This window comes from Panthera tigris, chromosome A3 (genome assembly GCF_018350195.1).
Source record: "Panthera tigris isolate Pti1 chromosome A3, P.tigris_Pti1_mat1.1, whole genome shotgun sequence".
Classification (NCBI taxonomy): Eukaryota; Metazoa; Chordata; class Mammalia; order Carnivora; family Felidae; genus Panthera; species Panthera tigris.
In genome coordinates this window covers 16,740,562-16,765,919 of record NC_056662.1, presented here as the reverse complement: position 1 = coordinate 16,765,919, position 25,358 = coordinate 16,740,562, and the positions used below count along the sequence as shown (strand labels likewise).

Sequence of the window (25,358 nt, the reverse complement as noted above, 5' to 3'; positions counted from 1 at the left end):
GAATCGGAAGCAGGCTCCAGGCTCTGAGCTGTCAGCACAGAGCCCGACGCAGGGCTCGAACCCACAGACTGTGAGATCATGACCTGGGCCGAAGTCAGACACTCAACCGATTGAGCCACCCAGGTGCCCCAAATCTCTTATGTGTTGACATGGAAAGATGTGTGTGAGAAAAAGTGAGTTGCTATGCATATGTATAGTATGACCTGTTTTTCTGGGAAAACTAGTATAAGATATATAGGTTGTAGACAAAGGTCCAAAAGGATGGTCACCATTTAGTTTACAGCAGTTACTTTGGAAATGAGATTAAAGATGGGTTAGAGGAGAAGATTTCACTTTATTCCATGTTCTATATGCTGGAATTTTTCAAAACGGTTTATGCAGAACCATCGTGTGGGGTTGTTAAAAACCAGCTTTGGGAATGCAGGGGGAGGAGGAGCCTGGTGGAGCTGAAGCAGGGCCGCTCAGGAAGGGGGCAGGACCCAGGGCTCGGCCCTGATTTGCTCCTGGCACGTGGGCAAGCCACGGCCCCTGTTTGGGCGGAGGCTGGACGCTTGGTGCTGTGTGTGCTGCTGACAGTGGGGACGAGGGCACGCAGGGCCACCCCAGGGCACATCAGAGCAGCCGGGCCTTCAGGCGCTAGAGTGAGTTAGAAGTTGCTGACATGCTAATGAAAAGGCAATGGAGGAAGCTGCGTGACAGACCCTGAGTTGCCAACTGAGGAGGGCTCACCGGGCAGAACTTTTCTCACCTGTGCAGCGGGCCAGGCCCTGCCCCTGCTCTGAGTTAGAACCCTCAGTCTGGGCAGCTGCAGATGAACCAGGACAAAGCCTTCCTTCCATGCAAGCTGGGGAGGGCTGAGCCCTGGTTCCTGAGCCTCGGGTCTCCAAAGGGCAGAGTGGAGCATGGGGCTCAGCTCGGCTGCAGTTCTCTTCCCAGGACGGTTCCCCGAGCGGTGCCAGAGCAGGTGAGCTCTGGGCAGCAGACTTTGGCTCAGCATGAGGGTGTGCCAGAGTCTTCAGGCAATGAGGCTGGCTCAGGACGGAATGAGCCGTCCATCCCCAGAGGTGTCTGGGGACGGGCTAACTGCAGAGGCTGGTGGTCCCCTTCCAGGAAGGGGTGGAGAGGACAGTTGTGTGAGACAAGCCCTTTCAATGGCCAGTCCTCCAGGCACTAAGGGAAAGGGGATGTGATTTAGCTGGTGGAGTCAGGGAAGGTTATGTGGGAGACTAGCATTTGGGCTGAACCTGGGGGCCATTTCAGAGAACGCAAATGTGACCATGTGGCAAGGGACCTCAGAGACCCTCCCTGTGAGGCAGGACACGCAGGATCCTCATCAATCCACATGAGGCTCAGGGAGCTGGAGTCACTCGCCCAAGGTCACACAACTTGAATTGTGCAGTAGCTCTTAAAAGTTCAGAGGGTCCCTGGGGCAGGGCCTGTCTAGAAGCCAGTGGGTACAGCTGGGCATCTTGATTCAGGTCCAGAGTTAATTAGTAACTGAAAGGCCCTGCAGCCAGCTCCCCGCTGGTTTGGGAGCCAAGCGAGTGGGTGACAGGTCGCTCCCGGCTGGGAAGGTTGTCCGGCAAGTCAGGACTGGGTTTCAGGTCAGAGGGACCATGCCGAGAGACAGGAGGACAGAGCTGTGCCCAGGACTGCTCCCCAGGACCTGAGCTTGGACCCAGAGTTTTCAGGTGAGAGGCTCAGGCATGAGCAGGACCCTTGCCTGCCAGCCTGCTGGGCTGCCAAGCTGACACACGAGGTACCTGGCTCCTTTCCTTTCTGGCTACCAGTTTCCTCCCTTTCCTTCCTAACACCGTCTTTCCTAATTCCCTTCCTTCCTTTTTCTTTCCTAACTGTCCCTGCCTTCCTCTCTTCTCTCCTAATTTCCTTCCTTCCTAGCTTCTTCTCCCCTCTCTCCTTTCCTTCCTTCCCTCTCAACTACCTCTCTGCCTCCTGGGCCACCCGATTTCCTTTCTTCCTAACTAATCCCTTATACCCTCACTTCCTTCCCTCTAACTCCATGCCTTCCTCTTCTAAATTCCTAACTTCTTCCTGAAATTCCAGGACACAGGCTTTGGAGTCAGACTACTTAGGCTCAAATTCCAGTTAGATCCTTTACTAGCTAGGGGTCTTGATCAAGCCACTTCACCTCTCCATGCCTCAGTTTCCTCCTCCTCAAAACAGGGATAATGATGGTTTCTAATCCCTGGTGCTGTGGGAACAAAATAAGACCAAGCTGGCACTTGGTTGCACTGTTATTGGTATGTCATTGGTATGCACTGGGCAGACGGGCATGTAAATGAATAAATTCCAGCAGAATGAAGACAAGTGTAATAACAGCAGTGGGCCCAAAGAAGGGGACAAGAGTTTATGGGATCGGGGCCAGCGGATGATCTGGCAAGACTTTTGGGGAAAGCATATGAGGCTGAATGCAAAGGGCTAGCCGAGAAGACCAGAACGGTCAAAGCAGTGCACCAAGGACAGGGAACTGTGTGACCCCCACCCTCACTGTGTCCAGCAGGCCCAAGGACGAGTGAGCAGGTCCATGAGCTGGTGGGACAGAGGCATGCAAGTCTAGGCTGGGGCACTTAGAAGGAAGGGGCGGGCTTGTGGGGCTCAGGGAGGGACTTGGGCCACACGCTGGGAGTTCCCAGGGGTCTCTATAGGTCTGAATAGTCAGGAGAAGGTATTGATGCCCAGCGTCTGGCCAGACAATCAGAAGACTATGCTGCAGGAGTGAAAGCAGCCATAGGCTGAGAGCTGCACAGGTGTGAGTACCAGTCAAGGCAATGGGAGTGTGGTGGGAAGTGCACATGTCAGAGTTCTCCCCAGGCCTTAGTGCCGCAATATTAAGTGAACAGCAACACCTTGAGACATTTTACACAAAGGTACAAATACAAAAATTAGCCTAACCCACTGTCCCCTTGGGTCACAACCCTCTAGCCTTTTTTGGTGGCTACGCACAAATGTATCTGCGCATACATGTCTTTCTTTTCTTTTTTTTTTTTAATTTTTTTAATGTTCATTTATTCTTGAGAGAGAGAGAGAGACAGACAGACAGAACACAAGCAGGGGAGGGAAAGAGAGAGAGGGAGACACAGAATCCAAAGTAGGCTCCAGGCTCTGAGCTGTCAGCACAGAGCCCAACACGAGGCTCAAACCCATGAACCACGAGATCATGACCTGAGCCAAAATCAGACGCTCAACCCGCTGAGCCACCCAGGTGCCCCACATTCTTATACAGCTGGTATCCCTGATATACCTATCATTTTGAAAAGTCCTTTTTTGCTTGACATTGTATGACACACATATTCCCGTTTTGATTTACAAAGCCTTAGCTATTATTTTTCAATTGGGTACTTTTCCACCTTATGTATGTACTATAATCGATCTTATCAGCTCGTTCCTGATTCATTAGTCAAATACGTACTGAGCTCCGATCATATTGCTGGTCCTTATCTAGGTGCTGTGGATTCAACAGTGAACAAGAAAGGTCTTTGCCTTCACAGAGCCAATGTTCTAGTTTAAGACGGAAAACAAAGAGTTGATGATAAGGTGTCAGCGTGGTACGTGTTATAAAATAAAACACAAAGCAGAAAAAGTGGATCAAGAGTGGGTGGGAGTAGGGTTGTACAGTGACCAGCCATCCTGGTTTGCCCCAGAGCTGTACTAACTTTAGCATTGAGAGTCTCATATCCCAGGAAACCCTTAGTCCCAGACAAACCAGGGTATTCAGTCACTCATAATCTCAGAAAAGGCCTGAGAGGTGACATTTGAGCAGAGGCCTCTGGGATATTAGTGGAAGCCTAGCCATGCAGAAGTCTGGGGGAAAAGCATTCTAGACAGAGTGGAAAGTAAATGCCAGGGGCAGGAGGCCAGAGGGCACTCTGTGTGTTTGAGTGACAGCAAGAAAGCCAGAGAGGCTGGAGTGTAGTGACAGGGAGAGCATGGGAACCAAGGTGGAGAGGGTGATAGGAGCTAGGTCTCATGGAATCTTGCAGACCATGGTAGACTTTGGATTTTAATCCTAGGTGTGACCGGAAGCAACCAGAGTTTTTGAGCAGCCAGCTCATGTGATCCACTTAGATTTTTTTTTTTTTAAGTGGCTCTCTGGAGTTGGGTGGAGAAAGATTGTAGAGGGTAAAGATAAACGTCAGGAGACAGTAGGAAGCTATTGCAATAGTCCATGCCAAGTGGTGACCGTGGCTCAGACAGGGAGGTTGCAGCAGAACTGGCGAGTAGCAGTGCCTTCTGGATTTAATTTGAAGGTAGAGTCTCATGGGGATTCATGGTGGACTGGAGGTGGGTGAGGGTGCCATATTTCTAGATTGAACTCCAAGTTGCCAGCTTGAACTTTTGAGCAGGTGGTAGATGGAAGACTGACAGAGGATCAGGGCGGGGCCGAGTGGAAGGGATGTGAGCCAGGACTCTTGTTTTGGATGTGTTACGAGTGAGGTGCCTCCAGGGACCCAACTAGTGAGCTGCTGAGGGAGCAGTTAGAGATATAAACCCAGATTTAGTGCAGGAGAGAGTCGGAACTAGGGAGACAAGTTTGGGAATTGTCGAGTGTATAGCTGGTACTTAAAGCCATGAAACTGGTTGTGATTGACTCAGAAACAAGTATAGATAGAGATCTGGGGACAATGGGGATAGGCCAGTGGCAAAAGAGGAGACAAATCCAGCAGAAGAGATGGAGAAAGAGGTGAGGTGGAAGGAAAACCAGGTGATCCCAAAGCCAAGTGGGAAGACCGGTGTGCCACCACTGGCTCTGGAATGCGGGGGTCACGGGCCCGCTGCTTTGGTGGAGTGCTGGGATTAAAGCCTCTTTGGGGGGCGCCTGGGTGGCTCAGTCGGTTGAGCGTCCGACTTCAGCTCAGGTCACGATCTCGCGGTCCGTGAGTTCGAGCCCCGCGTCGGGCTCTGGGCTGATGGCTCAGAGCCTGGAGCCTGCTTCCTATTCTGTGTCTCTCTCTCTGCCCCTCCCCCATTCATGCTCTGTCTCTCTCTGTCTCAAAAATAAATAAATGTTAAAAAAAAAAAATTAAAAAAAAAAAAAGCCTCTTTGGAATGGGCTCAAGAGAGAAAAGAAGGAGTGTAAACTGAGTCCAGACAGCTCTTTTGAGGAATTTAACTGGAAAGGAGAACAGAGAAGCAGAACTGTGTCTGGAGAGGGACATAAGGTCAAGACAGGGAGTTTTACAGCCAGCGGGTCTTCTGACGTGCTCTGAGCCGGGCATTTCAGTTATGATTATGGTCACTATTCTTCTCCTGTTCTAAAACAGTGCTGCTGAATAAAGGCCTCATCAGTGTCTTGTTACTGAGAAGAAGTGTCCTTGTTCTGGTTATGTGTTTTGTCAACATGACATCCTACCCATCTGTGTATTGGTTCAACATTTCTGTGTGGTTGAAAGATGGAAGACTCTGATATTGTTCACTCTGGCTTTCTTTGCTGCCACCCTCAGGTCCCCTGCTCTTCGGAGCCCAGAGAGAACCGCCGAGGCCATTGGGCTCAGGTCCCTTTCTGTCCAACCTTCTTAGCCCCAGCCTATGGATCCCTCCACTGTGGTGAATTGTAGAGGCTTAAGTGTAGCATATGGTTGTCACACAGAAAGTTCCGGAAAGGCAGGGTCTGGGTCAGGCCCTGTCAACTCTTTCATTCCTCAGAACAACCCTCAGGATCTCCTGGGGAGAGGAAGGGACCCCACGAGTACCTAATGACTGCACCATGCAGCCGGGCCTTCATGAGCCAGGGTGCTGACTGGGACCCTGCTTCCTATCGCTCACAAAGCTGGAGAGCTCTGGGCCGACCTGACCTACCCTGGAGACAGTAGGCCAGAGTCCTGGAGCAGCCAGCAAGGAAGGGCCCAAATGGCCAAGTGTTCGGCAAAGACCAAGGCCAGCTGCACTGAGCCAGATACCTATGCTCTGAAATATCTGTAGATTCTCAGGAGGCAAAGAGCTCTCAGTTGCCATGACTGAGGTCTCTGGAACCTTAAGATGGCCTGTCTACACCAGGCCTGGGTAGGCCCCAGGGAGCATGTCTTCTTACAGACAAGTCCCCTACATAAACACACACACACACACACACTCACTCACTAATATAAACCAATACGAACAGACACACAATAACCTATAAATACACATGTGGTTACACATGCAGTCATACACATGCATTGACACCTATACTCATCTGCAGACACACACACACAGACTCACACTCACACACATACATACAACACATCAACATATATAAAGATACACACTGACACCGACATGTTGACTCACTACACAGAAGCCCATCGATACACACACAGAGAACACAGTTACAGATGCACAGACACACTGACAAGATTAAATACACAGTCACATTGATGCACACTAATAAACAGAACACATGCAGTAGTCTACACATAGACTCAGACACACTAACACAAAAGCCTTCACGTGCAGGAACACGCAGACACACCAGACACACTGAAGCACATCGATGCACGAAACACCTGTACACACACTCACACACACCACACACACCACACACACCGCCTGACCCCCACACAAACGCATTCTAAAAAGCCCCAAGCATCAGCAGGGCATTCCTACAGCTGTTGCCCACCCCCTTCCACCCACCCTCCAGGGGGAGGCGATGTCCCTGAGGGAACAGAGGTCTCTGGTCTCATCTTAAGCACTGCTGGATCCCATGTGACATCAACAGCCCTCTGCTGCTGCTGGGAGTTCTGAGCTGGGCGCTGGGGCAGGGCCGGCGCCAGGCACAGACACTTCGGCCCTTGTTGGGAGAACAGAGAGAGGCTCTCTTGTCCACTGCCTGTCCTCCGGCTCCAACTGCTGGTTCCCTCCGGGGCCTCTCCTCAGGCTGTGCAGGTACGTGGGGCTGGAGAGGCCAGGGCCTGGCAAAGGGGCCTACAAGGGTCAGCCCAGGACAGGGTGTGGCGGTGTGGTGGGCCCCCTGGGGGAGCCCGAACCCTGGGGCACTGGCTGAAGCCAGGCTACGTTTCTCAGGCAGTTCTCCGGCTTGTTCTCTCAGGGCTCCACAAGGTTGGGCCTCTTGGAGCAGCCTGGGGTGGGCGATTCCCTCCTTTCCCCTGTTGTCACTTCATCAGCTCCCAAGAAGGCCATGGGGTGATTGCTGTAGGATCCTGCCTTGTAAAGATGGGTGGTTTCTACCCAGAGAGGCTAAGCTGCAGCCCAGGCCCCACAGTGGGTCAAGGCTGGGGTCTTGGGATATACAGTACCGGGCAGCTTCCATGAGCCTCTAGGTTCTTGGCCTTGGCCTTCCAAACAGGGGTGAGTCTGTGGGGCGCTGGGCATCCTGAGCCAGGGCCTGGGCACACCAGCCTCCTTCACCCTGCAGGCCAGGGGGCAGAAAAACACTGTGCTCCTAGCTGCCTAGACCAGGTGGTCACACTCTTCACTATTTGATTTCAAACAGACACTAGCCAGGCTTGGGTCTCTTCATAGCTCGGGCCCAAAGCTCCCAGGGCAGCTGGCATTCCAGGGGCATTAGGTAGAAGTCCTTGTGGCAGGGAGATAATAGTCAATATGACACAGATCCCAGATCAGGGTGTCCACAGGAATTTGGGGTCACAACATGCCTGTCTGGGAGCCTGGGGAGCCCAGCCTGCCCCTCACAAACTGTGTAGCCCCAGGCGAACCCCTTTCTAGACCTCAGGTTCCCCACCTGTGACAGGGGGGCAAGGGTTGGGACTTTATGCTCTGCAAGGGTCCTTCCAGCCCTGGCCATCCTAGATTTCTGGATCTGCCCTGGCTCACAGGGATCTTACTGTCCTGGCTGTCCCCAGCCCTTGAAAAGATTCAGCTTGGGAGGGATACCCTGGGCCATTCTCCCTGGCTCTCTCTTGAGATGTTTGATTAGAGATGCTGGGTCCAGGGCACCTCAGTTCTTTTCCCATGCAGGGGGCACTGGCCTCCGGTAGGAGATGCTCAGACTATGGCAGGTGCACAGGGCCAGGGAGGGGTGGACAGTGCAGCGGTGCCTGAAACTCTAGACAGGTCATGCTCCTTCCCCAACAACATCTCTCTCATTCCTGGCCCCCCTTGTGCCCCCAGAACCCACCTGATCACGGTTACAGAATGGACTCTAGCCCGGCGGGCAGCCCCAGTCCTCAGGTGAGTGAGTCTTGGTTCCCCCACCCACCACCAGGGGGCTCACTTCTTCCCATACTGGAGGAAGCCTGAGGACGCACAGGCTAGCCTGGTGGGCCAACACAGAGCAGGACTGGGGGGCCGACAGGGGTCACTGTGAGCTCATGCAAATGGGCTAATTTGCAGGGCAAGTAGGGCGTAGAGTTGGGCAAGAGATTCAAGAAGAAGATGGGATACACAATTGGCCCTGAAGACCCCTGGATTCTAATGCCAGTGGAGCTGCCTGTAAGTCCTTGGATGGCTTTTCTCAGGGTCTCAGTTTCCTCACCCTCATAATTGGCACAATAGTCAGCAGCCTCCCAAGGCTGTTAGGAGGAGCAGGTGAGATGGTGGATAGGTTGGTAGACGAGTGGAAAGAAGGAAGGAAGCAGGCCTGTAGAGAAGGGAGCAGGGCCTAGGCCAGAGGAACGGGAGGTGCAGAGGATCCTAACACAGTCCCTGATGATCTTAATAACTTTTCTGTAAATATCTTTAGCCCTCAAGGGCCAATGGGAACGTCAACCTGGGGCCTTCAGCCAACCCAAAGTAAGTTCTGGTCTCTCAAGCAACTTTCTTCCTCCTTGGCTCTCCTCGTACCTGGCTCCCTTCTCCTTGAGAATAAAATCCAAGTTCTCTGGTCTATTGCCAAGACCCTCTGCCATCTGGGACCCAGGACTGTCCCCCTGCTTTATCTCCCACTACTTCCCAAGCCTTTGCCCATGATGAGCCCTGTGCCTGAAATGCACCCCAAGGTCTGCATTGTTAGCAGCTCCCCACCCTTCAGGCCCTTCTCGGGCTTTGGAGGCCAGATCCCTTGTCTTCTATACAGTTGTGTCTGGTTTTCTCCCCAACTCGCCTGTTGGTTGCTTGACTGGATCCCCAGGGGCAGGGGCCTGTCCTCGAAGCCCTCTTGGCTGGGAGATCATGGCATGCTTCAGTGGTGAGGAGGCTTGGCTCTTGGAAAGCGCCCTCTGTTCCCCAGCTTCAAAGTTAAAAAGAAGCCTGGATATGATCTCAGGAGCCAGGTTTCCCAAATTCACAAACACTGACCCGTGTTCTTTTCCCCTCCCCCAGTGCCCGGCCCACCGACTTTGACTTCCTGAAAGTCATTGGCAAAGGGAGCTATGGCAAGGTGAGTGACACAGTGAGGCTGGGAGGCCTGGGTCTTCCCTTCCCTGACCTCCTCCACCCTCTGCCTGTCACTTGCATGTGCAAAGAGGGAGCTCACAGCCTGCAGAATCATGGACGTGGGGCCAGAACTGGGGGCTCCTGAGAAATAAGAAGTTCAGAGGAGTAGGTCCCCTGTGGGGCCTTGCATTTGTGCTTCTGCTCAGGTGCTACTGGCCAAGCGCAAGTCTGACGGGATGTTCTACGCAGTGAAGGTGCTGCAGAAAAAGTCCATCTTACAGAAGAAAGAGGTATCCAAGCTTGCACACGGGCATTTCCCCTCCTGCTTCTTGTTCCCAGGCTAAGGTGGTTTCCCAAGCTCTTGGGTGCCAACTCTGAAGGACCCATGGAGCTGGGTGCAGCGGTGGTCATCGCAGGGGGCAGCCAGGTGGTGCTGAGGGCACTGACCTTTCTCAAGGAGGGCAAGCCAATCGACTCACCCATAGGACCTTCAGAAGGAAGGTCCCAGCCCTCTGCCTTTGCCTGGGGAATTCGGGGCTCCGTGGCAGTCCTCCGCCCTGTCTAGGTGCCAGTCTCCCTATCTGTGCAGTGTTGGGGGCACACTTGATACCCTCCAAAGGCCCCTCAAAGCCACAGCCATCCTGGAGTTCTAGATGCTTCAGCTGACTTGAGTCTCTTTAATGCCAACCCCATGAGGGGGATAGAACAGGCCCTGAGAGAGGCTTGAATATCAATCAGAGGACTTGGGCAAGGAAATTAATGATAACAAGGACATCAAGAGGGCAGATGGGGGAAGCCTTTGCGAAGGAGGTGGCCTGGCAGCTGGCCTTGAACGTAGGATTCTGATGGTCTGAAAAGAGGACGTCCAGGCAGGGAAAACAGCATGAACAAAAGCATGAACGTAGTAATCACATACACTTTCCTTATCACCCAGAGGAGGGCAGCAGGGGTTTCTGACCCCTGGGGCTGGAGCTGTACCTACGTGCTGTGGCTGGGAATGAGGCTGATCTGTTTAGAATCCTGGCTAGTAGGCAAGGAGCCTGGCTCTGAGGGGAATAAGGAACCACAGCCGTTATTTGAGTAGGGGCATGAGAAGGCCCTGGGCCCGGCAACCCCCACCAGTGAGGCCGTGTAGGCAGTGCCAGGGTAGAAGGGGTTGTGCTGGGTTGTGACATGGGCCCCTGTCTATGACCCCACAGCAGAACCACATCATGGCGGAGCGCAGTGTGCTTCTGAAGAGCGTGCAGCACCCCTTCCTTGTGGGCCTACGCTACTCCTTCCAGACGCCCGAGAAGCTCTACTTTGTGCTCGACTATGTCAACGGGGGAGAGGTGGGTGGGCCCACAGGGAGCCTCCCCTGGGCTGGCTCTGACATGCCCATTGTGTATCAGGTTCTGGAATGATCTCACCTCATCCTTACAACAGACCCATTTTGTAGCTGAAGAAACCGAGGCTTGGGAGGTAACTCACTTGCTCAAGGCCACCCAGCCTGCTGTACCTAGCAGAGCCAGGATTTGAATGCAAGTCTGTCTGGCTCCCAGCCATGAGCATTTCTTGACTGCCCCACGCAAAGCTGCCTAGACACTCTTCAGGGCACCTGGGCAAAGTCAGTGTTAGTGGAACTCTGTGGTCAAGATTTCCAGTGTCCCCATTTTATACCACAGGCCACTGGGTGGGGGTGGTCCCTGTGGTAAATTGAGACCTGAGGTCACCTGGTGACCCAGAAGCACAGCTGGGATAAACTGGGCTCCATCCTGGACTTCACTCTGTCTCTCTGAGCAAGTGACCCCAGATGTTGTCTGTGTGACCTCATGACTTTTGGCCTGATACCAAAGAGGAGAGTTTTTGCTTTGCATCCCTGAGTCCCCTGGTGCAGCTAAGGCCTTTCTAGGCCAGCAAAACAGACCAAAGCAATTGGCCCATGGACAGATCTAGGCTGGGCTCAGTTTGACAGCTATAATAATCTTACTGCCTGCCCAGGTGGGAGGAAAAACACATCTTTGAATGACCCAGGTTCAAATGGCAGCTCTGTCAGTTATGAGCTACATGACCTTGGACAAGTCACCTGGCCCCTCCCACTTTCCTCTTTGGTGAAACTGGCATCATATTTGATACCTGGAAGGTAGTCATGAGGATTAAATGAGATAAGAGTTGTGAAGGGGTCTGGCTTGGAGCCTGGAACCCAGTACCTGTCAATCCATGTGAATTAGTCTCTCCTGCTGACCCTTTGGACACACACAACTACGGTATGGGGTGGGGGCCAGCATGCTCTTTTTCATCTGAGTACATTGCAGCTCACAGAGGGGGTGACTTGGCCAGCCGCCCCCCACCCTGCACTCTAGGAGCTGGAGCCCCCCACCTAGAGACCTTCTCATGCACCTCCTCCCCCTCCAGCTCTTCTTCCACCTGCAGCGGGAACGCCGGTTCCTGGAGCCCCGGGCCCGGTTCTACGCCGCCGAGGTGGCCAGCGCCATTGGCTACCTGCACTCCCTCAACATCATTTACAGGTGAGGCCTGCCTGTGGCTCAGAGCCAGGCCTGGGCTGTCTGCTGCAAATGCCAGGGGTTGTGTGGACCCCTAGGTCCCGATTAAACGCCAGTGAACTTGGTCCTCTGTCTAAGGAGGATGGTTCAGCAGTGGGAGTAGGGATCCTCCTTTCTAGGATCAAGTGCCCATTCTCCTTGGTCTCCCCCTCTACATGTTTGAGAGCCTCCGTGAATAGTCCTCCCACCAGGACTCTAGAGGCCCAACTCTCCTCACTAAGTGGTTGAGACATTACAGTGCTCTTTCCTCTTGTTTTCTGTAGGGACCTGAAACCAGAGAACATTCTCTTGGACTGCCAGGTTGGTGTATGTGTGTGTGCATAGGTGCACATGTGTGCTATGTGCTTACAAGTGTGCATGCATGCATTGTACGTGTGTGCATATGGGTAGGGATGCATTCAAGTATGTGTGCATGTGTACCCATGTGCGTGCACACGCATGTAAGTGCACATCGCATGCGCATGTGCATGTGTGTGTATATGAGGTCTGTATGAGCAAGGGTGGAGCCAAGTGGAGGCTCTTGGATTTTGTAGTCTCTCCATGTCCTAGACTGGGTTCCCTGGAAACAGATGGAGTGTTGAATGCAGATGGTTACTGGGGAATGCTCTAAGAGATTCGGTTTTAAGGGGGTGAGGAGGCAAGATTGGATAGAGGTGGAAGCCCACCTGCATTGTGGTTGCAGATGAGGAGGCCTCAGGTGATCTTACAGGGGTGGCGAGGGCCCCAGCTGGGACAACTCTTTGGAACTGTTCCAAATTAAGGCGAGGAGGCTGGGCTTTTGTGTCCCTGCATTGACCTGTCATTGGGTGTGGATTGCCCCTTGGGAGGGGCATAACTTTGAGAGAAGGCAGTGTCCCACCAGTCGGGGGGCAGGGGGAGGGGATGGGCATGACAGTCCCTAAAGACGGGATCTGAGCAGAGTCCCGTGCTACCCACTGTCTCCACACCCTCCACTAGCCACTCTCCTGCCCAGCTGCCCAGTTACTTTCTGAGTCTCCAGCCCTCTGTCAGGGCAGCTGCCACCACCAGACCCCTCCAGCAAGGACATTCATGGGGCTGCCATTGTTGTAGAGCACGGCTGAGTCTGTGATAAACTGGGAGCAGACAGTGGAATGCTATCTCCCCACCTTGCCCCTTGTATTGCTCCTGGCATCCAGTGGAACATATAGCCAGTGCCAGAGGCATAAGTCTCCGTAGCTGCTGGCCTGGGGTATACTACCTGGGCTTTGGGGTTAGGCCTGACCATGCCTTGAGCTTAGACCACTCTCCTGCCCCTGCCCCCCCTCCCCTGCAGGGACATGTGGTACTGACGGATTTTGGCCTCTGCAAGGAGGGTGTAGAGCCCGAGGAGACCACATCCACGTTCTGTGGCACCCCCGAGGTAAGCCAAACCTTGTAGGGGAGGTCAGAGATCAAGTCATAAGTGGTTGAGCCTCAACTCCTGCTTAGAACCAACAGGTTACACTGGGCAGGGGCGGAAGAATGCTCACGCCTTTCACCCAAGCCCTTGCCCTGATCTGGCTGTGCACTCTGCCTTGGTTTCCTCATCTGTGTAACGGCAGCACCAGCTCAGGGGCCTGCTGGGCCCCGGCCAGCAGGTGGTGAAGCTCTGTAGCAATGCAGACCTATAGAAATAGAAATAGCCATGCAAACCATATAGTCAATGTAAAGTTTTCCAGTAGCCACATTAAAAAAGTAAAAAGAAGGGCACCTGGGTGGCTCAGTCGGTTAAGTGTCCAACTCTTGATCGCGGCTCAGGTCATGATCTCACAGTTCATGGTATTGAGCTCCGCATCGGGCTCTGTGCTGACAGCATGGAGCCTACTTGGGATTCTCTCCCTCCCTCTCTCTTTGCCCCTTCCCCACTTGCGTGTGCTCTCACACCCTCTCTCTCTCTCTAAAAAAAAATAAACATTTAAAAAAAATAAAAAGTAAAACGAAACAGATGGAATGCATTTTAGTAGTACGTTTTCATTAACCCAATATATACAAAATATTGTCATTTTAACATACAATCAATATAAAATTGTTGAGATCATTTATTCCTTTTTTCTAACTAAGTCTTTGAAATCCAGAGCATATTTTACACTTTCAGTCCACCTCAGCTAAAATCAGCCTCATTTCAAGTGTTCGGGAGCCACATGTAATAAGTGGCTGCCGTATGGGACAGCACTGCCCCACAGGGTGAGGGCCGTGTGGAGCAGGAGGGCTTGGCCTGACAGTTAAGATCAGGACTTGGGAGTGTAAGACACTGGTCTGTCTCCCTCTGCCAGCCACCAAGAACCTGGAGGGCTCAGATTTGTGGGTCTCAGCAGTAGCTCCTACATGTGTATCTGTCCTGCCAAGGCCTCCCTGTAGCCTTGGGGTTAAAATCTTTCCTTGAACTCCCACCCTTGGACCTGGGATGCAGAGGACTTCCCAGTTGACAGATATCTGGGTGGGGGCTAGAAGGCAGAGGCCGCAGGGCAGAAGCTCCTCCTGATGGGACATGGGACAAGACTTTAGCGGCTCTATTGTTCTCCATATGCTTGAACATCTGGATCTCAGATGTCAGCTGGGCTTCCTCCATTTGGTTTTGGGACAGCTGATGGACAGGTGACTACTCCGAGCAGGAGCCATTGTCTGTGTTTGTATATGGTAGGATGTCTTCTGGACAGAGCTGGTGTCCCAAAGCCTGACAGCCCAGCCATCCCTTCCTTGGACATTGTCAGCGGCAAGGAGCAGGGCATATGACACCCTGGCTTGTGCAGGAGACATGTGGCCCCAACATGTCATCTCTTCCATAACTCAGCCCCTGCTGTGATGCCAGAAAGCATAGACAAGAGTAACGATAGTTGCGACCACTGTTTAAGGCCTACACGTGTACCATATTCCACACAGATTAGCACATAACCTTAAAAGAGAGATCCTGGAACCCCATTTTATGGAGGAGGAAATCAAGGTTCTAGTAGGTTAAATGAGCCCTATATAGGGCTCAGGTCTGTGTAACTTCCTGCCCTTCCCAGACCCACACAGTCTCTCAAAATGGCTTTGTCTGTTGCTGTCCCTTCCTCATGGCAGAGACGTCAGGCTAAGAGGTCGCCAAGCCCTTGGGTTTGGCAGAAAACACTGTCATGCCTCAGGTCCTCTTCTTGTTGGAAGGCACAGCTCTGTGACATACATTCGTCTGTCAATATGAACTCAAGTGTCACCTTTTCTTTCCCGATTCCTGTCCATCTCTCTGTTACTACAGTTTCCAGTACAAGCACATGCCATGTTTACTAACGCTTTACCATTAGTCTCCACAATGCACTGTGAGTACTCACAGGGCTTTCCTATTCCCAGGACACCGATTGGATGCTCTGCACAAATTAGATAAAGGCACCCCCTTGGGCAGATTCACTAGAAAAAGTTACCCCATTAAATATTAATAAAGTTGCCAGATATAGCCCTATACTAGGGTTATGGCTTGGTGAGTTGATCACAGCCAGGCTTGCATCCCCCTGTCTCCTTTTGGCTAGTACTTTTGTATGTTGCACAACATATACAACTGTACAATGCAGTCCTGCCTGATCTTCCCTATGTCCCCAGCACGTTGGCAAAGGGTCATACACAGACTAAGCCTTTGACAAATGGATACTGAATGAACATATGCACACAACCAGGTGAATATCACAGCAGGAGCAACCCTTGGTGATCTTTTCTTCCCAGTGCCTTGTTTACAAATGGGGAGTCTGAGGGGCCCCTGAGTGGCTCAGTGGGTTAAGCATCCTACTTCAGCTCAGGTAGTGATCTCATGGCTCGTGAGTTCGAGGCCCACATCAGGCTCTGTGCTGACCACTGAGAGTCTGGAGCCTGCTTTGGATTCTGTCTCCCCCTCTCTCTGCCCTTCCCCTGCTTGTGCTGCATTTCTCTCTCTCTCTCTCTCTCTCTCTCTCTCTCTCTCTCTCTCTCTCTCTCTCTTTCTCTCTCTCTCTCTCTCTCTCTCTCTCAAAAAGAAATAAACATATAAAAAATATTTTTTTTAAATAAAAATAAAACAAATGGGGAGACTGAGGCCGAGTGTCTTTAGATAACGTATGTTTCTTCTCAATAGTACTTGGCTCCAGAAGTGCTCCGTAAAGAGCCTTATGACCGGGCGGTGGACTGGTGGTGCTTGGGGGCAGTTCTCTACGAGATGCTGCAAGGCCTGGTGAGTAGGGTGTAAACATCTGCAAGGGACCTGTGGCTCGGTCCCTTGGGGGTGGATCTCTGCCTTGTGTGGCCATTCAGGCTCCTCAAGGAACCGAAAGAGCGCTCGCTCTCTACTCCAAGCTAAAAAAGATGATGTGAGGATTATGTATATTTTTCAGTAATGTTAGTTCAGCGCTTGACAACACACACTCTTTGGCACCTTGAAACAGCCTTTGGAGGCTGCCACTATAGGAAATGGAGCTGTTCTTATGTACAGAGAGGGAAACAGGCCCAGAAAGATCCCAAGGATGGTAGTTTGTGGAGCCAGCCCTGGGCCCCATCCTAAGCTGCCTGCTTAGTTGGAGGCTTGGGTAGACTCACCCCAGCGCAGGCATTGCTCGGGCGGCTTTGTCAACAGAGCACGGGGGATGTGAAAGGGCAGGCTCTGTGGCGTCAGGACAAAGAAGGGCCAGTGGAGGAGGTGGGGGTGGAGAGCACCAGGAAAGAGTGGGCTCTGGGCACATTTTGGGGCTGACTCTTTTCCTGGCCATGTGGCTTGATCTCTCTGAGCCTTGTGTTCTCATCAACGAATTGCTGCTTGCCTTCAGAGACGGCTGTGAGGGGTGGGCCGGAATGACAAGGGGGGAAGTGTTAACTTTGCAAAGTGCAGAGTTGGTGCACAAGAGGGGGTAAGAGAGGTGGGATGGGGCAGGCTCCTGGGAGGTCCCTTCTCAGCCTTCCCAGCAGCCAGAAGCCCAGAGGTCTCTGTCTCTCTCCGATCTGCCATGTGAGCCATTGCGCAACACGCGGTCTGGCTAAATCTTTCCGTTATCTGGCTTTGCTCCAACTCTCCCTGAGACCTCCCCCCGCTTTGGCATGGATGAGCCTCCAGCTTCTCTCTCTCTCTCACCAGCCACCCTTCTACAGCCAAGACGTGTCCCAGATGTATGAGAATATTCTGTACCAGCCGCTACAGATCCCGGGGGGCCAGACGGTGGCTGCCTGCGACCTCCTGCAAGGCCTTCTCCACAAGGACCAGAGGCAGCGGCTGGGCTCCAAATCAGACTTTGTAGGTGAACTGCCAGTGGACCACTGGCCCCTGACAGGGCACTCAGCATCCCGCAGAAGCAGCTGAGAAGCACAGTGATGTGCATCCAGCTGCCCTCTAAAACCAGGCACTGCTAACTGCTTCCTCTGGAAATTCACAGCTGCTGCTGCTTAATTACTTCCTTTAGTTTGGTTCTTTTATTCAGCCAATGTTTACTGAGCACCTACTATGCACCAGACATCAAGCTAGGTGCTAGGGATTCAATGGGCTGGGTCCTTGGCTTTATTAAGTTGGGGTGGGGGGGCAGACAACAAACATCATGGTGTATAATTATTGTGGAGTGTGACAAGTACCAGGAAGTAAATGAAGCAAGATAGACGATAATGAGAGGGAGTGAATTCACACTGGCATGGTGAGGGAGGTCCACTCTGAGGAGGTAACAATTAAGTTGAGACTTGAAGGATGAGAGAAACCACTCATGCAGAGAGCTGAGAGGAGGCATCCCAGACACAGGGCACAGCATGTGCAAAGGTCCTGTGGCAGAAACAAGAAGCATAGTACACTTTAGGGGATTTTGAATAGGGGTGTGGTAAGACCCAATTTCAGTTTTAAGAAATTCCTCTGGCTTCTGTGCAGAGAGAGGACTGGACTTGTTTTGTGCCAGTGCCAGGCTGGGCACTCAGGATATAGAGATGAATAATTTGTCCATTCCTGCAATGAGTTCATGATTTTTTTTCATTAAAGTAGCACTTAAAAAATAATCTTACATTCTCGAGTCAACCAAAGACCGTTTGAATTTATAAGAGGAAGACCACAGTGCATTTCTCCCTGGAAGTTTGCTTTCTCTTTCTGGCAGAGTGGTTGCGATGCAGAGACTATGAAACAGACTACCTGGGTTCAGATCCCTCCTCCACCTTACTAGTCCTTACTGGTTGTAGAGCCTTGGGCAAACTTCTCTTTTTAAGCCTCAGTTTCCCCACTGGCAATAATGGCACCTAGCTCATACCTGCTACAAAGATTACGTGAATTAATATATACAAAGCACTTAGGCCAGTGCCTGGCACATAGTGCTTTTTAAGCATTTGTACCCCACATGCCAGATGCTGTGAAGCGTAACAATTTTTAGGGCATTTGTCTACCCATCCCTAGCCAGCTTAAAGAGGGAGACTTTCATGAACACTGTTCCCCTTCTTCCAGGTGGAAATTTGCATCTTAAAAAATATGTATGATTTTCAAATAAGGTGTATATTCACATAGATCATAATTCAAAGGATATTCAGAAAAAGTTCCTCTAGTGACTCAGTTCCTTAGTTTAAAGGCAACCAGTGTTATCTGTTTCTTGGGTACTCAGTATATCATGGATCTGGCTTTTTAACAAGTCCACAGGGTGGGGAGGGTGTGATGTAGGGAGCTGGAGAATCATTCCTTGCAAAACACAGATCCAGAGAGGGTCCTGCTGGGATAGGAGGCACTTGATGCTGACATTGGCTTAGATTAGGAAAGAAGTAGTGATTCATGCCCAAGGCTGAGTCTTAAATTCTGGGTCTCCGGGAAACTGTAGCTTTTCTTGGGGCTTTACTTCCTTAACCTTCCTTACTGACTTGATGTAATCTTTTCCTTTGGTTTGTATTCTAGAAGAATCAAGATGCACTGAGGCAGGTGGGTGGGGTTGCAAGAGCCCCTGGGAACCCCAAGGGCAGGTCCTGCTATCTTATTCATGGACATACCTCCAAAGCATACCATGGTGCTGGCACAGAGTAGGTGCTCAGTAAATAATTGTGAATAAACAAATGCTCTGGGGGAGAAGGGTTTGGGTTCTAGATGAGAGAAGAGGCCTGGCTACAAAACACCCCTTTGTCCCAGGAAACCAGCTGGAAGTGTAGGTTACTTTCCCAGTAAAGGTTTTATGGCTTGACAGCCAGCTGCCAGTAGAGTTGGAGATCTGGGACATGGGGGTGGGTGGTGGAGAGGGGTGGGGTGCTATGGGGAACTCTGATCAGCACCTTCTTCCTGCAGCTTGAGATAAAGAACCATGTATTCTTCAGCCCCATAAACTGGGATGACCTGTACCACAAGAGGCTGACTCCACCCTTCAACCCAAATGTGGTAAGAGGTCACCATGTCCCAGATTCTGGATTCCCAGGGCTAATGGGAGCTTGGAGGGTATCTGGACCAACCCTCTTTCTACAGGTGGTAAAACCAAGGGCTCAAGAGGCTCAATGATATGTCTGAGACCACATGGTGAATTAGAGGCAGAACTGGTTCCAAAACTCAGAAGTCCCGACTTCCAGCCCAGCTCTGTGTGATGAGCCACACAGCCTTCCTTCATTTTCAACACCAATAACCCTCATTGCTGTTTAAAGCACTCTCTGGGGGCACCTGACTGGCTCAGTAGAAGAGAGTGTGACTCTTGATCTCAGGGTTGTAGGTTCAAGCCCCATGCTGGGTGTAGAGATTACTTAAAAATAAAATCTCAGGGTGCCTGGGTGGCTCAGTCCATTAAGCATCTGACTCTTGATAGCTCAGGTCATGGTCTCACCGTCGTGAGATTGAGCCCTGTGTTGGGCTCCGCGCTGACAGCGTGGAGCCTGCTTGGATTTCTCCCTCCCCCCCCCCCGCCCCTCCCCCACTCTGAAAATAAATAAATAAAACTTTTTTTTTTTTTTTAAATCTAGATGACCTTGGGCTTGGTGATCACCTTTTATTTTTTTACATTTTATTTATTTTTGATAGAGACAGAGCACAAGTGGGCGAGGGGCAGAGAGAGAAGGAGACACAGAATCGGAAGCAGGCTCCAGGCTCTGAGCCGTCAGCACAGAGCCCGATGCGGGGCTCGAACCCACAAACCGCGAGATCATGACCCGGGCGGAAGTCAGCCACTTAACCAACTGAGCCACCCAGGCGCCCCAATAAAACATTTTTTAAACCTCAAAAAGAAAGAAAGAAAGAAAGTGGTCTGTCACATAGCACACCCAGACAGAACCAAGCCCTATAAAAATGTCTTTTTCTGTCTTTAACCTTTTTTCTCCTGATAATAAAAATGACATGTATTTATTGTAGCAAATATATAAAACAGAGTTTAAGGCAACAGGGAGGAAAAGCTTATTATCTCACTGCCCGAGAGAAACTGCTGCTGACGTGTTCCCTACGGTCTTTTTCTGTGTTTCTTACACAGGTCATACTTTATACATAGAGGTATCTTCTCCCCTTCCTTTTTCTTTTCTGCTAAAAACTATGTCATTATTTCCCCAAATCATGTAAAACTTTTATAAGTATCATTTTAAATGGCTACATAATATTTAAACCCTATGTTGGTAAGTAACATAATCTATTCAACCATGCTCCTAACGGTGAGCTTTATGTTACTACCATTCTTTCTTTATCATAATGTACTGATGAACACCTTTAAGTGTGTATCTTTAAAAAAATTTTTTTAATATTTATTTTTGAGAGAGAGAGAGAGAGAGAGAGAGAGAGAGACAGAGACAGAGCATGAGTGGGGGAGGGGCAGAGAGAGAGGGAGAATCCAAAACATTGCATTGGGGCAGAATCCAAAACAGGCTCCAGGCTCTGAGCTGTCAGCACAGAGCCCAATGCAGGGCTCAAACCCACGAACCATGAGATCATGACCTGAGCCGAAGTCAGATGCTTAACTCACTGAGCCATGCAGGTGCCTCTTTAAGCATGTATCTTTGCTCAGAGTGCTGATTATTCCCTTAAGATGGATTTCAGATGGGGAATTGCCAGGTCAAAGTATGTGAACACTTTTAGCCTTTTTTTTTTTTTTTTTAAAGTAATCTCTACACCCAACATGGGACTTGAACTTACAACCCCAAGATCAAGAGTCAACACTCCACAGACTGAGCCAGCCAGGAGCCCTTTGGTTCTTGATTCATAACTGTTTAGGCTCTTGATTCCTACTGCTTTAACTGTGTGGTGGGGAGGAGAATCAGCTTCCTGCCAGCAGCGTCTGCTGGAGAATTCTTGTCTGTCTCTGCAACATGTGCAGTTCATTGTTTTTAACTTCGCAAATTTGTTAAGTAAAAAATGGTATCTCATATTGTTTTAACTTATATTTCTTTGATTTATAGTGAATGCAGTTAGTGTTTGAATGTTAATTAGCAGTGGTAGTATGCATGAAAGGAGCCTCATTCGAAGCGGACATTGGAGGGTCCCTCAGCCACCTGCGGTGTCCAATAGGGTCAAGCCCTTTCCATCCATGTAGTTTGCATATGTCAACACTGCAGTGTGAACTCGCTATTTACACCTGGCCTTTCGTCAATTACCCGCTCACGAACGTATCTTTGAGCTCCAGATTCTTGACAGTGGTTGTCAGATAGGTTACGCTCAGTCCAGGTACCTGAAAAATTTCTTTATCTGGGAATGTAAAAAAGACCCAGAGGATAATATTGAACATACACCCTGGAGAGAGACCAGTATAAAAAATACTAGACAGGGAGGCAACAGAATGCAGTGAATAGACTTTAAAGTAAGACACGCTGGGTGTGGATTCCTGGTTCTGCCACCTACCCACCTCTGTGAGGACTTGGATAAGTATCTTTAGCATCGATATCATTTGTAGAAAACAGATAATGTCTGTCTTGTCTAGGACCACACAGCTAACAAGAGCCAGGGCCAGGATCTACACTCTGGTCTTGGAACTCTCAGCCCTGAACTGAGACCGCTGTGCCTGGTCGCCTTTTAAAGAAGCTGGAAATCATGGTCTATTTGGTTCTGCAACCTAAGGCTTGCACACTCAAGCACATACGTACACCCTTCCACCTGTTCACCTGCTTACTTCGGAAAACCCAGGTGGCCTAGCATTCTCCACAGACTGTGCCTTCTTCACAAAGAGACTGATTTGGTTAGCTCATGCTGCATAACAAGTCACCCCCAAACTACGTGACTTAAAACAACAATTTTGTATTTTGCCCCAATTCTCTGGGTTGGTTGGGTGAGTTTTTTTGGCCTGGGCCAGGCCAGCTAGTCTCTGCTGCTCTCTCTCATGTCAGTGGTTTAGAGGTGCCTCACTCAAATGCCTGGGAGTTGGCCAGCAGCTGGGGAGACTGGGTTCTCCTTCTAAGGCCTCTCGTAGTCCAGCAGCCTGGCCTGGGTTTGTTCAGGAGGTGGCCCGGGGTTCCAAGTGCTGCAAGAGAGAACAACTCCCAATGTGCATCTTTCAAACCATTGCTTGAACCACATCTGGTAACAGATTGCCCCAAACAAGTCACATGGCTAACCCATATTATAAGTATGGAGAGATGGACTCTACCTCTGGATGGCAAATGCAGGATTTGTGACCATTTCTACAATCTCATACACAGGTCTTCCTCCAAAACGGTGAAAGCAGCCAGTCACTCTCTACCATATTACCCTATTCTATCTTCTTCATAAGGCCTGTCAACAACCCAGATTGTCTATTTGTCTATTTGTGTACATGCTTATTATCAATCCTCCTACCCTCTGCATAATATAGGCTCCATGAGAGTCGGGGCCCACTCTATTTTGTTCCTCTGTGTCCCCAGTGCCATGAATAGTGGCTGATAGACAGTCAGTAAGTGTATGTTGACTAGACTTGTCTGAGGGTTGATGTGAAGCAGGCAGGGTGCCAGGAGGTTAGAGGAATTGATATGTGGTTAGTGGACCATGTGGAATAAAATGATTAATGTAAACACATGGGTAAGTGATAGCTAAAGATGGGTGTCCACAAGGCATTCGGAGGGGAGGCCTAACATCGCTCTCAGGGCTCGTGGGTTCCTTTGGCGGCTCTGACCCTAGTGTTCCCATCTCACCATTGGTTTATATTCACAGGCAGGACCTGCTGACTTGAAACACTTTGACCCAGAGTTCACCCAGGAAGTTGTGTCAAAGTCCATTGGCTGCACTCCCGACACTGTGGCCAGCAGCTCTGGGGCCTCAAGTGCATTCCTGGGATTTTCCTATGCACCAGAGGATGATGCCATCTTGGACTACTAGAAGAGAAGCACTCGTGTAACCACTGAAGACAGCTGGTATCCCTAAGGACTTGCCTTCCTTACCTTCAGCTGCTAGTAACAGAGACTCAAAGTAACAATGGCTTAAATAAGGTTACATATATGTTTCCAGCATATGAATGAGGAATGTTGTTAGGTAGTCCAAGGCTGCTGGTTCGACAGGTCATCAGATACTAAGAGGCTTTCTGTATCTCTTCTCTGCCATCCTTGGCAATTGGCTTCCAGTATCAGGATTGCTGCATTGATACAAAGTGGTTACTGGAGCTCTAGCCACTGCTTCTGTGTCCTGGGCAGGGAAAAAGGAGGCAAGGAGAGAAGAGCAAAACAGCACCTTTAGGGAGCTTCCCCAGAAGCCCCAACCAATGGCTTTGGCTCATTAGCCACCCACTCCTACTTGTAATGGAGGCTGGGATATGTGGTTTATTAGCTGGGTACATTACTACCCCTAAAAACATAGGGCTCTGATACTAAGGGAGAAGGGAGAAATGTTCAGTAGGCAACCAGGATCTCTCTACCAAAGGACCTCTTGGTGTTTGGATCTTTAACTCAACGTGTAAAATGACAGAAATGTAATAAGCCTATAGGCGATCACCCAACATGCTCTTATTTTTCTCTTTTGATGGTATCTTTCTTTGTTGTGGATGGTATTGGACATTTATTATTAGGTTTGTCTGCCTGGCATCTGAACCCTTTCCTATATTCAGGGAATGTCCTAGCTAATAAGCCTTTATGAGGGGGCAATAATTACCTCTACTTACAGTAGCTGAAAATGCTAGATACTGACTGTCCCAGCCTCCTCTACTGCTGGGGCCACGCATGTGGCCCAGGGATGCACCTGTGCCAGAGTTTGACTCAAGGGAGGGACTAGAAGCTTTTATGTGGTAGCTACGGCAACAGTACTCACAAAACTGAGTAGGATGGATCATGCTGCCTTATTTCAGTGGCAAAGTAGTCTTCCCTGCCCCCGCTCCCAAACCTGTGTTTCATCGGCTGTTTCAGGGTAGGCTTACTAGGTTTTTGGCTTGTGGACAAGGAGACAACTTTAACATCAGTGTGTGCTGGCAGTTTTATTGTCTTTTCCTGTTAATCTCACTCTTGCTCTTCCATTTGTGTTTGTCCAGCTCCCTGCCCCAGGAATAATGGGGGATGAAGCTGGAAGATCATGGAAAACACACCTACAACACCAACACAGACCTACTGGAGATCTAAGCTGGGTCAGGAAGAGTTACCATTGCCCTTTGGCATGTGCTGAGAACTCTGAAACACTCTGATTTGATTTCCATCATAGCAGTATCTGTTATTTGACAAGTGTGTGGAACAAGATGTGGGAGTGGCCAAAATTTCCCCAACTTCCCAAAGCAAAAAGCAACAGAGTGTAATTGTTGGAAACATGATAGTACTGTCACAAGTATACAACCCACTATGGGTTGTGAAACACATAATGGTTCCATGTGTTCTAAGACTGTAAAATCACAAAATTTTCACCAAGACAGAAAATAAAAATGTAGAAAAACTATGATATTGATCATACTTCTCCTATGTTTTTTGAGCACATTCTGATCTTTACATGCATTATCTACAATCCTCACAAGAAACCAGCATTTAGAAATTATTAACCTCACTTTTCAGATAAATATTCACTGAGAGATTAAGCAACTTGCCCAAGGTCACCCAGCTGGTACAAGGCACAGCCAGAGCTGAACTTGGTGGCTGCTGCTTTTAAAACCCATGCTCTTCTACAGCCTCCATCAGTGGGAGAAATGCTCTGAGCAGGTACTCCTTTGGTTTTATAGGAAACACTGACTGCACATCAGGCAGAGAACTCCAGACCTGTCCAAACTGTGGAGTGGCACGCCCTATGTACCCTTTCTAGTAGAATGTATCACTTCTTCTTCTTTTTTTAAATGTGTACTTATTTGAGAGAGAGCATGCACGCACAAGCCGGGGAGGGGCAGAGAGACAGGGCGAGAGAGAATCCCAAGCAGGCTCCAGGCTGCCAGCACAGAGCTCCACGTGGGGCTTGAACTTAGGAACCATGCAGGAGATAATGATCTGAGCCAAAATCAAGAGTCAGATGCTTAACCAACTGAGCCACCCAGGCTCCCCTCACTTCCATTTGTATTAATTTCGCACCAAAATACAGCATCTCCACGAAGAGAATTCTCAACCATCCTCTTCACTTTTTAACTTTGCAGTGGCAGTAGTTGTGTAAAGGCAACAAGAGTTGTGTGTTTCAAGCTCCTAAGACTCCTACTGCTCTGTACTTAACTGAAGATTGTAACAAACGTAAATGTGAACCAAAACCGTGGTGTGTCTCTGCTCGTTTGCGCCGGT

The 25,358-nt window shown here is 50.2% G+C and overlaps 2 protein-coding genes across 8 annotated transcripts in view; both read left to right on the top strand.

Annotated features, from left to right (window-relative positions):
• Positions 1–1,811, top strand: part of L3MBTL1 (L3MBTL histone methyl-lysine binding protein 1) — a 43,448-nt gene extending 41,637 nt beyond the window's left edge. The window contains exon 24 of the transcript XR_006215439.1: positions 1,605–1,811. The gene's annotated coding sequence lies outside the window, so the exon portion shown is untranslated. The remainder of the gene's footprint in view (positions 1–1,604) is intronic.
• SGK2 (serum/glucocorticoid regulated kinase 2) lies at positions 78–24,540 on the top strand. Of its 7 annotated transcripts, none has more exons than XM_042980377.1 (16): positions 78–173; positions 3,464–3,566; positions 6,635–6,879; positions 8,086–8,145; positions 8,657–8,706; positions 9,235–9,292; positions 9,495–9,578; positions 10,488–10,619; positions 11,683–11,795; positions 12,095–12,131; positions 13,126–13,212; positions 15,907–16,002; positions 16,897–17,052; positions 19,048–19,137; positions 22,843–23,042; positions 24,146–24,540. In XM_042980377.1, exons 4-15 carry the CDS (start codon positions 8,110–8,112, stop codon positions 23,005–23,007), a joined length of 1,104 nt encoding a protein of 367 aa, XP_042836311.1. In that variant the 5' UTR covers positions 78–173; positions 3,464–3,566; positions 6,635–6,879; positions 8,086–8,109; the 3' UTR covers positions 23,008–23,042; positions 24,146–24,540. The 7 variants fall into 7 exon arrangements, 5 of the variants coding, with proteins under 5 accessions (XP_042836311.1, XP_042836312.1, XP_042836313.1 ...); XM_042980378.1 differs by having other exon boundaries at positions 83–123; XM_042980379.1 differs by lacking the exon at positions 78–173 and adding an exon at positions 1,946–2,770.
• Positions 24,541–25,358: the final 818 nt, after the last annotated feature.